Raw genomic sequence first — 17,367 nt, forward strand, 5'->3', positions numbered from 1 at the left:
TGTCTGGCGAGTGAGCATGACCTATAGCGAAAAAAACCCCTCAAAAAAAAAAAAAAAAAAAGAAAGAACCTGGAATCCAAAGGCCTGGATTTGAATCATGACTGCAACACTTACATATTTAAAATATATATGGGGGTACCAGCAGATGGCATAATGGTTACATTGCTAGACTCCCACATAGTCAACTGTGGTTCATGTCCTGGACTGGGCGGCTTAAAACTCACACTGGGCATGTATATGTACATGCCCAAGATCCCAAGAGAATGAAAGAGAAGGGATTGTGACATGGGCAACACCCTGGAGGTTGATTTCTCCCTTTTTGTCTCTGGGGCAAGTGCATTTGCCTTACAGAAAATATTTCTCCTAAAAAAATACATACAGATATATTTATTAAATACATTTATTAAACATATAAAAACATAGGTATAACATATATTATAGATGTATATGTAAATGTCTAGGATATATAAAATATATATAGTATACATACACAAACATGTACATGTATGTGTGTTCCAATAAAAATTTGTGTTAAACATAAATCAAATTTCACTATGAGTAATTACACTTATAAGAGATTTTTAAAAATACAAGAAAAATATATAATTAAAAAATTATGCATGGATTTCAAAAGTACTCAATACCAAAATAAACTCACTTTAATTTAATTTTTTCATGATCTTAACCTCATATATTATTCGGCATCTTTTCTACTTTTACTTACTTGGTCTTGGAAATTTACTTATATCTGTCCCTATAGATCTGCCTCATTCTTTTTTGTTTCTGTAATGAAATACTCTTGCATATGCTTCTGTGAATATGTACAAGGTTTTACCAGGGTAGGGAGAAGTAGAGTTATAGAGTCAAGAGTGTATGCATTCGCAATTTTGTCAGATATTGCCAAATGGTCATCCAAAGTGGTTATTCCAATTTCTTCTCACCAGTTATGTATGAGAGCAGTTATTTCCCTGTACCATGGTCAAAATATTACTATACTTCAAAATTGTTATCAATCTGATGACAAAAAAATAGTACCTCTTTGTTATATATGCCACAGTCAATAATTGTTTCACTAACTCCATAGAGTGAATTATTAAAATATTTGAGCCCTAGTTTTACTACAACTCATGGTAATCTTCATTAATCAGAACCTAAACCTCCTCTAATGTTTTTATGGCAATTCTTTCTTTCTTTCTTTCTTTCTTTCTTTTTTGGAGAGGTTTTTGCTATAGGGCATGTGCGCTCGCCTGACAGAGAGAGACAGAGAGACAGAAAGCGAGAAATCACACCCTAGGGGGGATGGCCACGCTGCAATCCCATCTTCTCCGTTCTCCTCTCGGGGTCTTGGGCACACATGCACACGCGCCTGGCGTGAGTTTTAAGCCACCGGGTCCGGGACGCGAACCGCGGTCAACTATATGGGAGTCCAGCGACATAGCCATTACGCTAACTGCTGGTCCCCCTCGATGGCAATTCTTCACAGTGATAGGAAAATTACCATTTAGAATGGAAAACTCCTTTATTGAGGAGAAAAAGAGAGGTCATGATTTATATGTCATTAAAAGGTACTGGTTCCATAATGGATTTATTTCTTATCTTTTAGTTTTGGGAGCTCAAACATATTTGATTTTAAGGGGAAAAGAACTAGATACCTTCAGCTCTTTATATAGTTAGAAATACACTGTGAAAAGACATGTCCCCATGTTTCCAGGTAAGAGTATAAGAAAAGAATAATTTTTCAGCCTTACCAGTAATCCTTTGTTTATCCGGGAAAAGCCAGAATACATTTGACCTAAAAAAGGCTGTACCGTATGTCCTGCTAACTTGATTGACTGAGCTACATATTTAACTCCTGAATGCTTACTAAGTGACCCAAACAAAAACAAATGACCCAATTAACAAGAATGAAGAGAGAATAGGAAAGCAGTCAAGAGATATCAACAGACTTTTGGAAGATGAAAGCATATGGGTAAGTGGTAACTGATTTTCACAGTGGCAAATGCTACAACATAACTCCTACAGGACAATGCCAAGAAACAGTAAGCCCATTTATACCACAGAACCAGAGAGAGAAGGAAAGGCTTCCTTTCTAGAGACACTGAACCTGACAGACTGGTCTTACAGCCAACAGACATAGCTGAAAGCTGGGATGATGTACCATACTACTGATAGGGATTAAGTAAAAGTCTGTATGTGCCTGGAGAAACTCTAACTCCCTTATCTTCTGTGGGTTACTAGGACGATGACAAACTACCACTCTGTCTACACAACCCAGGCAGGAGAATGATTTATTAAAAACTGATTAGCCTGGGACCAGCAGTTAGCATAATGGCTATGTCGCTGGACTTACATGTAGTCAACTGCAGTTCGAGTCCCAGACCCAGTGGCTTAAACTCACGCCGGGCACGTGTGTGCTCAAGATCCCGAGAGGAGAATGGAGGAGAAGAGACTGCGGCGTGGCGATCCCCCCCTGGGGGGGGGCAATTTCTCGCTTTTTATCTCTGTCTCTCTCTGTCTTTCTGGCAAGCGCACATGCCCTATAGCAAAAACCTCTCCAAAAGAAAAAAAAATGTGATTTCTCACTGTCTCCCTGGCAAACACACATGCCTTATGGCCAAAAATCTCTCTTAAAAAAAAAAAAAAAAAACAAAAAAAACAAAAAACACCTCTTAAAAAAAAAAAAAAAAAAAAAAAAAGAAAAGAAAATCTCATTTTTTTGTTTACTTAGTCTTCTACATACCTATCAATAATTTTTATATCCAAACTTCTTGATAAAGCTATGAAACTCCTCTTACTAGGATCAAGCATGACAGGTAGTTTATTGATCCATTTCTTTCAAAGCAGCCCTCTTAGAATTTTCTTACTTGTTTGTTTTTCTCCAGGCCTACTGCCCAGCTATTAACCTGAGATCATCCTCCTAGGAATTCACTTCATGTCTTATCTGTGTGTTAAAATAGATTCCATATCTTCCTCTTCTTGGGATAATCCTTTGACCTGATATAATATGATTTCAGTCACTTTCTGAGAAAGCGTTCATAAAAGGAAAATGTTTTAAAGCTTTGTTTGTCTGAAAATAAATGGCTTTTCTTCATTCTCACACTTACTCAGTGTGGCCAGATTTACAATTCTACAGAAATTTATTTATTTATTTATTTATTTATTTATTTTTGGAGAGGTTTTCGCTATAGGGCGCGTGCGCTCGCCAGACAGACAGAGACATAGAGACAGAAAGCGAGAAATCACCCCCCAGGGGGGATGGTCACGCCGCAATCCCTTCTCCTCCATTCTCCTCTCGGGATCTTGGGCACGCACGCACACGCGCCCGGCGTGAGATTTAAGCCACCGGGTCCGAGACGCGAACCGCGGTCGACTACGTGGGAGTCCAGCGACATAGCCATTACGCTAACTGCTGGTTCCCCAGAAATTTATTTTCATCAGAGTTTTGAAGGTCATACTCCATTGTTTTTCCACGATAGCCATTGAGAAGTCTATTCTCATTCTGGATTCTTTGTATTTGGTGTTTTTTATTTTTTCCCCTTTGGAAACTTTCAGGATCTTTTCTTTGTCCCCAGTGCATGTATGTTTGTTTGTATCTTTTTTCATTTATTGTGCTCAGGGCTTGGTCGGTCTTTTTTGATCTAGAAATTTATATTCTTTTCTAGGAAGTTTTCTTCTGTCATTTATTTGAAAATGCCACTTCATTGCATTTTCTTTTTCTATTTCTTATATGACTCATAATCAGATACTGGATCATCTAGATCAAGTTTCTGCTTTTCTTATCTCCTCCCTCCTATTTTCTATTTGTCTTTTTTTCTTTCTTTCTTTTCTTTAGTCAGGGTCTGTGTTGCAGTCTTCCTACCTCAGCCTCCCAGGTAGCTAGAACAATAGGTACACACTACTGTGCCTGGCTTTTAGAGTGGGTTCGAATTCAAATCCTGGCCTACCATGTGGACTCAGCCTGTCAAAACAGCACCTACAAACATGTGCTACCATTGTTTGGCTTCTCTCTCTTTTAATTCTACTCTCTGAGAGATTTGTTTCCACTCCTGGTGATTTTTTTTATTTGCCTATTAATTTCAAAGATTTCTTTTTGATCATCTAATTATTCCTTTTTACAGCTTTTTTTAAAATTTATTTTTTAATAGATGTACCACCTATCCAGGGATAAGAAATATATTTTGTTGAGGTTTTCTTCTCCCTGCCTTGCCTCTGTTTCCTTCAAATTCCCTTTCTTTAGTGTGTTTGCTTTGATCTCTCATATAAGAAGCTTTCCTCAAATTTCTAGTGATCCTTGGATATCCATTCATATTTAAGCCAACAGGGATTTCTATATCATGAATTTTTCTTGGGCTAGTCAGTTTTTTTTTTTTTTTGAAGAGGTTTTTTTTCCTATAGGGCGCATGCGCTCGCCAGACAGACAGAGAGAGATAGTTAAATAAGACTAATAAAAAGGGGGGGGGGGGGGAAGAGGAGAAGTGTAAAAAAAAAATAAAAAAAGGGGGGGGGGGGACCTCTATTGGCAACTCAGTTATTTATTTTGGAAGCAACAGTAAATTCTTTCTAGCCTAGGGGGAGAAAAAGGATGAAAACTAATTAGGAAAAACACTTTTCTTATTTTTATCTTGAAAATGTAGGGGAGCAGGTGGTAAAAAGCATGAGTGTTGATAGGTATTTCTCAATATAAGCAAATAGTACCTTGGGTAGGATATAGCTGGATGGAAAAACAATCCACCCTTCTGCCTATAACCCATCCTAACATCCCTTTGTCAGTGATCAAATATTGGACTACAAGGGAAAATAAGGTCTAGAGCAAGGGTCATTTCTTATGGATCACCTGAAAACCAAAGACTTGCCTTTAAGTAAAGACCTGGTTACTAATCAGCGAGGGCCACATAGAACTACTATTAGGAAAAGGTTAGCCATTTGTCACATCATGTGATATCCACTACTGGTCTCTTTATAATTCACACTACAACCCAAACCATCAACTAAGAGATGTGCCTTTCTCAGAATCCAAGCATAGTTATTAGAATGTAATTTCTGTATGAATAGGGACTACATTTATATAACATTATCAAACTATTTGTTAAAATTATTCATTTATTTCTTCCTTGAGAGAGACAGAGAGATAAACACTTCTAACAGGGTTTTCATACCATTATCTACTCCCAGTTTCAGGTGACCCAGATCACAGGTATGTGTATGCACCCAGTATGCTCAGCGAGATACCAGGACAAGAACCTAGGACCGTTCCCCTGCAGAACCAGTTGTTACCACAGTGCCACTGCCTGGCCCCCTTAACGTATGCTTTAAAAAACAAACAAACAAACAAACAAACAAACAAAACTCCAGTTGTACTCTGCACATTATGTTGTCTTTTTGTCATAAAAAATGATGTGCTTGCTTTCTTCCCATTTAGTTAAAAAGAGATAACAGTTATGAACAAATGCTACCCTAGAACATAGTTTACCTGGTACTGGAACTGAATAGGCTGTAGTTGGCTGTCATTTTGAGTCATCTTCCTAGCCAGGGCCTCTTTCAGTGCAAGGGCTTTATTTAACTCAACTAGCTCCTTAGACATTTGAGCTTGACGTAAAGCATGCTGAGTGGTGAAAGCATCAGAAGACCTGCTAGTCTCTGGACTCATTTCTACTTGCTGGAAAAAAATCAGGGTAATGATGTGTAAGCAAAACAAGCTATTAGAGTTCCTTAGGCACTACATCAGCAAATTTCACAGACATATCTCCATTAACAATACCTTTGCATTTAAAACCGAGGCTTCTCACACATTTATTTTAAACATCGGAGGTAAACAGTTAGCCTATTTCCCTGTTTTCACAAGCATCTTATTTCTTATGTATTTTAACTAACTCTTTCAGAGTGAACTAGTTTCTTGCTATTTCTTTTATTGATCTGGCCAAGATTTTTTACTTTTACCTCCTTCCAAGGTATCCTTTGGAGAAAAAGTCCTGGACATGACACTTTAGGAATGGTAGAAATGAAGAAAAGGATTCATTTATTCTCACACAGTTGACCTTTAATATCTGATTTATCTCATATTTTCCTTCTTTCAAAACATGTAAACTAGTGGCATATATTCATCTGCAGGGGGAGGGGGGGAAAGGCTGTCTCAAGCAAACCATTATCCAGCTTTTCATTCTGACTTTTCATTCTGACTATAACCTTTACTCAACATCTAATATTTTATCTATCCTTGTGGTCTGAACACTTCAAATTTTTCTTGGTTCTCTGAGCCCCTACTCATCACAACCACAGAAAAGGATGCTGAAAAAATTCTTCCATTTCTCCTCTAATGCTTTTGGCTTTTCTATAGTTTCCTAATTTGTTCTTCTTATTTTAATTTGCTGGACAGGTGATGTAGAATACTAGTATCTGACAAAAAATCAGTAAGTCAGATTACAAATATGAAATATGACATCCCTGAAAAGTCTTGACACCCATTACTCGTTATACTATTAGACATAGAGCCTTTGCAAGTTACAGATTTTGTGAAACAGATTTATATTAGAGGATTCTGAATTTCTAGGGCACTCTATATAGGATAGTAGTAATCACAGATTCTCTTCTTCAGGTAAGTTATAAATGATAGGAAATGGCATAGTTAGAGCTCCTGGTTCTACACAAAGGGCCAATTACTTACAGCTTCTGGTTCTACTGCAGTATCAATGGTTGTAGTTATGCAAGCAACAGTTTCATCCTGCAATGACAAATGTCTTAATGTAGAAAAAGATTCTGAAATGAAGCTTATGAGTGGATTTCATACTGGTTATTTAATTTCTTCAAGTGTAAACAGAGACCATTTAAGGTGCTAGACCCATTTTGTGGTCATAGATACCCCAACAGCGACGTTTCCATTTCTTGCCTCTGAAGAGTCTTTCTTCTTCATAAGGGTAATTGCATAGTCTTTATAAAAGTAAGGTCATGTGGCAACTGATATTTATTGCACATCTGCTCTGCCAGAGATCCCTGGGCCAGAGTAGAAGACAGTCATTCCAGCAAGCCAAAGTTTAACCCATTTATAGACTCTATTCTTTTATTTTTATGTTTTTAGTACTATGTCTGCCTGCCTCTCTTTCTCTCTCTCTCTCTCTGTATGTGTGTGTGTGTGTGTGTGTGTGTAGACCCTATTCTATAAGCAAATAAAATGCCTTAGGTGAGTATCCCAGAAAAATGTGCTTATGAAGTCAGACAAACGTATTATAGCCTCTGTCCCTTATATAGATAAGAACTGATCATATGCAGCTACTCCAGGTAGTGGTTATTATTGATAGGAGGTAAAGAGTACATATTAATTCCCTACCAGAGAATGTCAAATTCCTGTTTTGGGTGCTGGAACATTGACAAGAAGGGAAACCTAAAACCAGTTATTAGGACTAATTTGCTTACAGACTATCATATAAGCAAGTTCTCACCAATAGAATTTAGGCTTCATTTGGCATTGTAATGTGTGGATTACCACTTCTGTTTAAGTGATCTGCAAAGTCCTGGAAGAAAGGCTTCCACGAAGTCACACAAATAAGGAGGTTATAGATGAAAGTGCTATTGGCATAATAGCAAAGAAAAGAATTTAGAGTTAGCACATTAAATGTCTACACGGGCCCTGTGAAACATTATATAGATGTTAAAACTTGAATCTCATTATCTTTGAAGCAAGGCATGAAAAGATCCTTCATAAATGCTGTTAAAGAAGCATTTCCCTCGTTCTGCCCAGAAATTTCTAACCAGTGAGGCTCAAATAGAACTCTAAGAAGGCTATAGTGTTTGATGCACCCTTTCTCATCATGAATTTACAGTTCTGGTGGTTCTCCAAATGCTTCTTAAAATATAGAGCACATTGGAGACCAGCAGGTGGCATGGTGGTTAAGGCGCTAGACACTCCCACATGGCCGACCATGGTTCGAGTCCTGGACCTGGTGGCTTCCTTTCTCACTTTCCCTCTCTCTTTTCTCCTCTGTGTCTCTCTCTGGTCAAATTAAATGAGTGACTAAATACAATTAAATAAATAATTATAAAAAAAGGACTGTTCTTTAAAAACAAAAAAAAAGAAAGAAAATTATAAAAAAAAAATAGAGCACATCAGTCTATCATAGGTTAATAGTTATCCTTTACTCCTTCCATATTGCAATTTTCAGAATAAGGACTAGGTATAGACCTTACAACTAGGACCTTAATATTAGGGCATGAATCACTGGATTTTGGATACTTTTTCTAGTACCTTCCAAAAAATTAGGATCAAAGTGGAGGGTTAATCCTTGAAAAAGGCATGTTGTTAATGTGGGTTGATCATTTTGGCTTTTGTCCCAGTGAAATTCCACAATGCTAAGGGTTAAGCTTAGGACTATGGTTACATGTTCTGCATAAACATGGCAAGATTCTGTCATCATAATCCTAGGTGTAACTACATAACAAAAGGATTTCAGTCTAACAGCATACTGTCTCTCATTCTAAGGTTATAACTGAGAATCTCTTATATGTACAAGATGTGATCTGACAGTAATGGTCAAGGGAACAAGGCTAGGGTACATTGTGCATATTAACCAACAATACCCTCCAAAATGAAATGTGTGCTTGTAGGTTGTAGGTAACACCATTAACTGGGCAGGCGAAAATGCTTTTTATGGAACTGGTCTTGGAGGAGGGAGTGGAAACAAAAAAAGATGCTTCTGATTTTATGGGAACTGAAAGGACTACAATAAATTTCCTCATAGGTAACTGCAACAAGGAGATTTGCTAAAATTATATTTTAAAGGAAGAAATGGTACACTTATTGCTTAAAGCTCAGAAAGATATTTAGAAACAATGGTTGCCTTCATAACTGAAAAGAGTGTATTCACCTTCCACTTACTAATAGTTTAAATCCACAATGAAGGGCACAAACACATTTGAAACATTTTTCTTCCACTATAGTGAGTCTTAATAAGAGCCACAGGATACACTGTTGTGTATTTCTAAAAAGTATGCAGCTGGGAGGGTCTCTCAACAATAGCCCTGGAGAACTCTGATTTAAGAGTCCAGCAGGAACTCTGCATAAAAGGTTTACTCTACCTAACTGTGACAGTGGATGGAAGCCAGGACTCTATCAGGTGTGGCAATCTTTAGCACTCTCCTACTACATGTGCCAGGTGCATTTCAGTGGCAGACACAGCAGTTCTATAGAGCTCTTCTGAGCCAGCCACCACTAGCAACTTCCACTACAGGCACACCAGGCACCAGTCATATTGCCAGATTCTCACAGAGGATGCTTTATCTTATTTTATTAATCTGGTTCCATGGGTTGCCTTCATCTTTCCCATGTGAGTCAAAGCCCTAGAAACAAGATGGTATGAAATCCTCTAAGAGCAATGTGGTAGCCATGAACAACAGTGCCCTGGGTCACTATTTTCAGAGCTTAAAATTTTTGCTCAAATAAATTTCTATAGCCTAGAGTATCTTAATTCTGAGGCAGCCTGCATAAGTTTTTCATATATTAGATGTTTTATTTATATTTATGTGGAATTATCGAGGGCAAACTTAATCTTGTGATAGCCATTCTTTTGGATACATTCTATTTTTACCATTTTCTAAACTTTCATACTTCTATGCTTTTGCATATACTTTTGCCTCTATATAGATTGTACTTTCCCTTTTGGCATGTAGGATCTAGTTTCTTCTGGAAACTAACAGTTAATCACCCCTTTCTTTGTGCTCCCACCACACATTGCTCATATTGCTAATGCAAAAGGATATTAAAACTGACATGAAAGAAGGTTCCCAGTTTTCTTTGCCTTCCATTCTCATCTCCTTTCCCACCTTTTCCAACTTTCCCACCTATAAACCTTCACCAACTGACAAAACTACAAGGCTTACAGGAACACTCTTGAGAAATAATCTGACTGTTATCAGGATGGGATAACAATAGGATTTCAATCTTAACAGCCCACTGTTAGATGTGCCCACTATGTTTCTGAGGAAGAGGTACAAAGAGTGGATCAACTTACAACCAAAAGCTTCACAGCAATTAACATCAAAAACTGCTACTATTGAGTCAAACCACAAAGTCAAATACTCCTTCTTTCTCACCCTATAAAACTTCAGTCCAATCCTACTTGACTTGGAATTCAGGTGCTCCCCAAGTGCATCAGCTGAATAATGCCTTTAAATATTATTTGAGTGACTTAAATTATTTTTTAACAGTACAGTAGTTAGCAAGGTTACACAGCCAGTAAGTGGCAGAACTGGCTCTAAACCAAGGTCAGTTATTTATACTCTGTTTGTTGGATTAAGAACTGTTATCTTAGACTACTAATGTTTTATATAGTACTACTTATTCTAAAACACTGCCTAATAGTCTTTTGGAAGTTGACTTATTTAATTTCTTAGAAATGGCCATCATAATTCTTCTCTCAAACAGTTATATATGGTATTACTGTTTCTTTATTTACTCTCTAAGAGTAAAACTATGTGTAGATCAGTTTATGCTATCCTATTGACAACTATAGAAAATAATGGGCAAGACCAGGGATGAGAGACTATCTGCTTTGATTGGGGATCAACAGATGGTGTGGTGGTTAAGGTGTTAGATCCCACATGGTCGACCACAGTTCAAGTCCCGGACTTGATGGCTTGAAAATCATCTCCAGCTGTGTGTGTATGTGTGCGCAAAATCCCAAGAGGAGGATGGAGGAGAAAGGATTGCAGAGAGGCCATCTCGCCTGGGGTGATGCTTTCTTACTTTTCCTCTCTCTGTCTCTCTACAGTGAGTACATGTGCCCTATGGCAAAAACCTAAAAAACAAAAACAAACAAAAAACCCACTATCCACAAGCTAGGACTTACCACTAGGCATTTGCATACACATTACTGTTTTGGAATAATAAATGAGAGAGTAGATGAAAGAAAATCAACCACAACTCCTAAACATAGTATGTTATATTATGATTTCAGTTTTTTAAAATAAAGTATATATGCCTAAGGTCTAAGGGAAGGAATACTAAAAATAAAAATAGATTTTAAGATAATAGGATTATGAGAATTTTTCTTCTGGGAAAAAGAACAGCCTCTTCTACTCCCAAAACACACTAGCTCTAGAAATAAATAAAAATGGTAATTTAAGGGAGTATGATTATTTAAACCTATTATTATTGGTTATAAAAGAGAGCTATGGCATTCCTAGTTGTCCTAGGCTATCTTTCAGAATTCATCTTATTTAAAATTGGGGTATGGTACAGGTCTCTTATTAAGTTAGCCTACAACTGAAGGGACAGCAAATCAATGATTGCTGCTCTTGCTACCTAGGCAATTTTGCACTGCTATGTTCCTGCTTTTGGTGTTTGACTAAGTTATGAAAATACTAATGTGCCACTCTATATGTAACCTATGAGTGTTCTGATTTAACAATATTACTACTTAGATCATATCCAATGATGATCCACAATCTCTGTCCCCAAGCCAGTCACAATCTAGTTTTGGCAGAAGCCACAGGGTTAGAAATGTTGTCATGCACGAAGAGAAACAAATGAAAGTGATACGCCTATTTACACTGCCCCTACTTGGCTTACCGATATCTGGGTAATCACTTGCTGCAGGTTACAAATGATCTCTACATTTTCTTTTAATTCCTGGTCTTCCAAAGTCTCTACTAGCTTTTGAAGATCCAGTTTGCAGCTGAAAATTCAAGCAAAAGATCCCAAGGGTTAATCATACTGGAAAGGGCAGAGGATCCATAACTATATACTAAGATGATGTAGGTTGCTAACAGATATCTGGTAGGAAACTTACGCCGCATGCCGCCTGAGCTCTTCTAGCTTGGCGTTCATTTTCTCATTCGCTTGCTCTGTCTGCAACAAAGACCCAGGAGATCATCAGTAGCAGTGTCTGATAGCCTCACCTAATTATGCTCTCTCTCCTCCTATGGATTAAAACTCAGGTAGAGAGTCTGACTCCTTTGCTGTAACATCAATAGAAGATTTAGTGGATTTTGGTTATTTAGTGAGAAATATGTTTTTTAACACAGTCATGAAAATTAGCCCTTCTGTCAACATGAGCTAATAAAAATAGCATTTAAGCAGCTGAGTTTTGTGCTTGCCATGATGCTCAGACTATGAAGTGGGGTGTGAAGCCTTAATTTCATAGAGAACTTTGCAACTAGGGGAAAAGCAACACATACTGGCATGCTACTGCCTGCTGTTTGCAAAAATAATAATAATAATAGTAATAATAATCATCTTGATAACAATAACTTAAAATTGCCCCCTATACTACACTGTTCTCTAGCCCTAGCTTAAGAGCATTTAAAACATAAAAGGGCCTCACACTAAATTCGAGCTGAGATTTAAGAAGTTACATTATCTGGTATAGTAGGCTAGTTTTAGCCAAAGAAAGCAAGAAAAAGGGTAAGGCACAAGAATAATGGTGGAGAAACAAATAGCAGAAGGCAGCTATGTTCTGGGAAGGGTGATTGATATTTTCAGTTTTATTTCCATCACAATATATCTATAGCATGCTTGCTGCAGCAACAGATTTGGGAAGAAAAGTTTATATAGGACAAAAATATTGTTATGAAATTATGACAGCATATTAAATAATAAGCCTATTAGGCAGCCATTGTAACAACTTTTAAAGGTCAAATGGGTATGTGGCTAGATTAACAAGTACTGTGATTACATCAGCCACACTCACATACATATGAAACACAGCTTATAGAGTTACTTTAAAGGGATAAAATACAGCAATGGAGACAAAAACTGTATCTCCTACAACCTATTTTTACCCATCAGCTAGTAATAAACAATACAATGGATGTAAGTTTTGGCTTCCTTTAAAGAAACCCTTAAGCAACTTACCCTGCCTTGACTCTTACATGAATGCATGAAAGTATATAAGTGACAGAGGTTCAATTACATTTTGGTGATAACTCTTTTTACCTCTGGCAATATTTGTACCATCAAAGATTGAGTTCTATTTGGACTAGTAGAAAAACATTAGTGATAGAGCCAGCTTGTACTGATCCAGGAGGTTACTATCAACAGGTAGTAGGATTCAAAACTGGTATAAGCAGTTACACAGTAATCTACTATTTGGAAACTAACCATATGGAAAATGAATTAAAATTAATTTCCCAGGTGTTGTACGACACCATGGCAGCTGTTAGGATGGGGTATGACATGTGACAATGTTAGAAGAGAGACAAACTAAAATTTTAGTGTGGGAACAATTACCAGGGGTCTTAAAAAAAACTCACAGAAAATGCATATTCTGGGAAAAAAACCCCACGGATTTCAATTTTTTATGTGACAGAATAAACTCATACTTGAGTTCACATTTTCCATGAACTTTTCTTTTCTTTTTTTGAGAGGTTTTTCGCTATAGGGTGCGTGCGCTCGCCAGACAGACAGAGACATAGAGACAGAAAGCGAGAAATCACCCCCCAGGGGGGATGGTCATGCCGCAATCCCTTTTCCTCCATTCTCCTCTCGGGATCTTGGTCTCCTCTAGGGATCTTGGGCACGCAGGCACATGTGCCCAGCGTGAGTTCTAAGTCACCGGGTCTGGGGACACGAACCGCGGTCGACTACATGGGAGTCCAGCAACATAGCCATTACACTAACTGCTGGTTCCTGTATTTTCCATGAACTTTTTGAAGTCCCTTCATCCTTGCTTTTACAGATAACGATCAGGCAGGACTTAGGGTGATGGTGGACTTGGTGCTTTCCTTTCTGGTATTTTATAAAATTTTAAAATGGGATTCACATATCAATAGACTGTTAGTGATGTGTATATTTTCACTTTTCTGTATGTTTAATTACAAGCCTATGTATTCACCCAGAAAGGCTCCCAGAGAATATGGTAATACAAATACATTTCTTTCTGCATAATTTGTCTCTCATAATAAAAGGAATGTTAAATATTTCAGAAACCAAAGTTAGTAAATGTCTAGATTGCTAGTAGTTTTGTATAGAGACCTCACCAAAATGATCCTCTCCAACATTTGGGCTGTCTGCCCAGCTGCCTCGCTCAGACCACGACTTAATTTTTCATTTTCCTCTACCAGGGACTGATTTTTCTCCATCAGGGATTGCAGATTTTCTGATGGTTCCACACTAAAACAAAGAAAGTAACATAATAGAAAAATATATGAGTGATAACACTTACATTAAAGGTGAATAAAAATATATCCCATAGGCTTTTTGGCTAGGGGTTGAGTTGAAATAACTCCACGAAAGTCTCAGAAGTATGTCTAATCCAATCTACCTTCCCAGTCAGGTAGTATATTGGATAAACAAGAAACACACTCCTGAACTATTTTAAATGTTTGGAGGAAGATAGTAATTCAGAAACAGATATAGTTATAACAAGACTGACCACTCTCTACCTTGGTTCTTGATTTAGGATATTTCTATTTCTTCATTTAGTTAAGAATTGCAGGCTACCTGTAGCTAAAATACATGTTCTCTCTTCTTCCTACCTTCAATCCCTCATTAAAGCTTAGGGAAGTAGAAGAGTCAGCAGGTGGCATGGTAGTTAAGGCACTGGATTCCCTTATGTCTGACTACAGACTAAGTCCCACACCTGGCAGCTTGAGAATCATGCTGGGTCTCTGTGCACCCAAAATCACAAGAGAAGAATGGAGGAGAAGGGATTGTGCTGTGGTCATCTCCTCTGCCCCCTGAGGAGTGTGATTTTCACTTTCCCTCTCTCTTTCTCTAGTGAGAGTGAGAGTATGTAAGGTTTTTGAAGGCAAAAACTTAAAACACAAAAAGATTAGGAAAGTAGAGAAAGAAAAGATATGGAGGAGATAAAAGTGACACTGGCTTAAGGTCAAATTTAATCTGATCAACACAAGTTAAATACACATTTACTGTAAAGTTTAGGGAAAAAGCATTTAAGAAGCCAGAAAGTTGAAATGATGACCAGCGGCCACTAAAAGCACATTTCACAATTCCTTATAAATAAGTACTCCCTTCTAAATGCTTGTTTGCTTAACTAATGACCCATGGCCTTATGTTCATTTGCCTGTCAATTTAAAATTATTTAGAGTGAGTGGTGGCAATAAAAGTGTCCATTTCAAAAAGAAATGGAAGGGAGAAATAGCTTGAATGAATACATATAGATAAGAACCTATGCAACTTATACATATTACTTGATATCAGTTCAAAACTAATAAAGCAAGCCAATAAAAAACAGAATTTTAAAATTATTTGTTTGTTTATCCACAGGGATAAAATGTTCAAAAGCCTGTAAAATAGGACTGGTTAAAAAAAGATCAGACGAAATATAAAGATTTGGGACCAGTAGAGGGCATAATGGTTATGTTGCTGAACTCCAACATGGCCAACCGCAGTTCGAGTCCCAGATCTAGGAGTTTGAAACTCATGGTGGACACATGTGCATGCATGCCCAAAATCCCAAGAGGAGAAGGGACTGCATTGTGGCTATCCCCGTGGTGCATGGTTTCTCATTTTCTTTCTCTGTCTCTCTGGCGAGCACACTATATTTTTGCCTTACTGCAAAAGTCTCTCTCCAAAAATTAAAAAAATTAAAAATACACATATATGTAAAGATTTGATCTGAAAAAGATTGAAGAGAAAAGTAAATAGTTGTCAAGGCTATCACAAATAGTGGAAAAAAGGGACAGGGAACAGCTGTTCTCAGTCCCAATGAAGGACAGAAAAGAATTTCAGAAACAGAATAGATAACCTCTCATCCAGCTTAAGAAATTGCATCTGAGATGTGCCTAGCCCCTTTAACTGGAAAGCCTTTGCCCTAAACCTCTCTGTCTGGCCCAACACCCAGCGAAAAGCCAGGTAGGGTGATCTCTGTCTTCTGTCTCTCTCTCTCTCTCTCACTTTACCTCAAAATTTTCTCTCATATATATATATATATATATATATATGTAAGTGTGTGTGTGTGTGTGTGTTTAATCTGTAGGTACTGTTCTCTCCTACCTCTTGCTAATTTCGGAATCCATGTGTACCTGAGGTGGGCCTAGCCCTGTCCCTTTTGCACAGCATGCTAGCACATTGCATGGTTTTCATTTTTTGGCCTTTTTTAAAGTAAAACTTTTTTCCCCATTTTCATTGCTTTGTTTTGTCTTTTGTGTGTGTGTGTATTTCCCTTTGCTTCCTTTAATTTACCTGACTTTCTTACCTTGCTTCTCACTTTCCACACATTGAGTGTCTAGGTGCACAGCCAAAACATCTGAATACTTTAAACCCTGCAGCTAAGTCCAGGTATCCCTATCCCCTTAAAACTCTGAGGCCTTTGTAATATCCAGTAGTACTGACAAAAGTACAGGTTTCTTGGTGAAGATCAGAGAAACAGAACTGCAGAAAAATTGCAGGGCATTTCCTTTCACACGCCTCTAACACTCAGAATTAACTCCAAAAAGGTAGGAAATAATGTATAATCCATCAGATGACCAGAAACCACTACCGCAGAGGCACAAGAAATATACCACCGCAGAGGCACAAGAAATATGGGAAATCAATAAAATATCTCTCTCACAAGGAGAAAGAACAGCCCTTCATCATCCACAGACAGTACAACTGAACTCATGAAAATGTCAAATAAAGAATTTAGGATATTCATAGTGATAAAGCTAATAGAGCTACAAGAGAGGAGAGACAACGAAATCCAGAAGATATAGGAGAAAAGAGATGAGTTCCAGGAGGTGAGGAAGTTGTTTCATGATCTGAAAGAGGAAATACATACCATAAAAAAAGAATCAAATGGAACTGTTAGAGATGAAGGCTGTAATACAGGAAATCAAAACCTCCCTTGAAAGTATAAAAAGCAGATTAGAACATGCAGATCGAATCTCAGATGTAGAAGACAGAATATCTGATCTAGGAAAATTCACCAAAAAGTCTTAGGAAATAACTTGAAAAAATTAGAATACTATACGAGTAATACAAGATACCATTACATGCCCAAACATACAGATAATCAATATCCCAGAAGGTGAAGAAACTAATCAAGGCATTGATAATTTATTCCATGAAACCCTGGAAGAAAACTTTACAAACCTAGAGAGGCATTCAAATATCCAGACCCAACAGATGGGAGAATGAGTTGAAAAAACCACTCTCTAAGGATGACATTCGAATAGCCAAAAGGCATATGAAAAAATGCTCAACATCTCTCATTGTAAGGGAAATACAGATCAATACAACAATGAGATACCACCTAACCTCAGTCAGAATGTCTAAGATTTAAAAACAAAAAATGATAAGTGTTGGCAAGGGCTGTAGTGAAAGGGGAACTGTCTTACACTGCTGTGGGAATGTAAATTAGTCCAGCCATGTGGAGAACAATTTGGAGATTCCTCAAAAATCTACAAATAGAACTACCATATGATCCAGCAATCCCA

The 17,367-nt window shown here is 37.5% G+C and overlaps 1 protein-coding gene across 1 annotated transcript in view; it reads right to left on the reverse strand.

Annotated features, from left to right (window-relative positions):
• KIF4A (kinesin family member 4A) overlaps positions 1-17,367 on the reverse strand; it is a 167,373-nt gene that overhangs the window by 74,804 nt on the left and 75,202 nt on the right. The window contains exons 11-15 of the mRNA XM_006146137.2: positions 13,966-14,098; positions 11,778-11,836; positions 11,558-11,663; positions 6,662-6,718; positions 5,471-5,656 (exon numbers count right to left, since the gene is read on the reverse strand). Of these exons, the coding sequence (XP_006146199.1) occupies positions 5,471-5,656; positions 6,662-6,718; positions 11,558-11,663; positions 11,778-11,836; positions 13,966-14,098 (541 nt within the window). The remainder of the gene's footprint in view (positions 1-5,470; positions 5,657-6,661; positions 6,719-11,557; positions 11,664-11,777; positions 11,837-13,965; positions 14,099-17,367) is intronic.

Source organism: Tupaia chinensis, unplaced genomic scaffold (genome assembly GCF_000334495.1).
Source record: "Tupaia chinensis unplaced genomic scaffold, TupChi_1.0 Scaffold000165_2, whole genome shotgun sequence".
Lineage (NCBI taxonomy): Eukaryota > Metazoa > Chordata > Mammalia > Scandentia > Tupaiidae > Tupaia > Tupaia belangeri.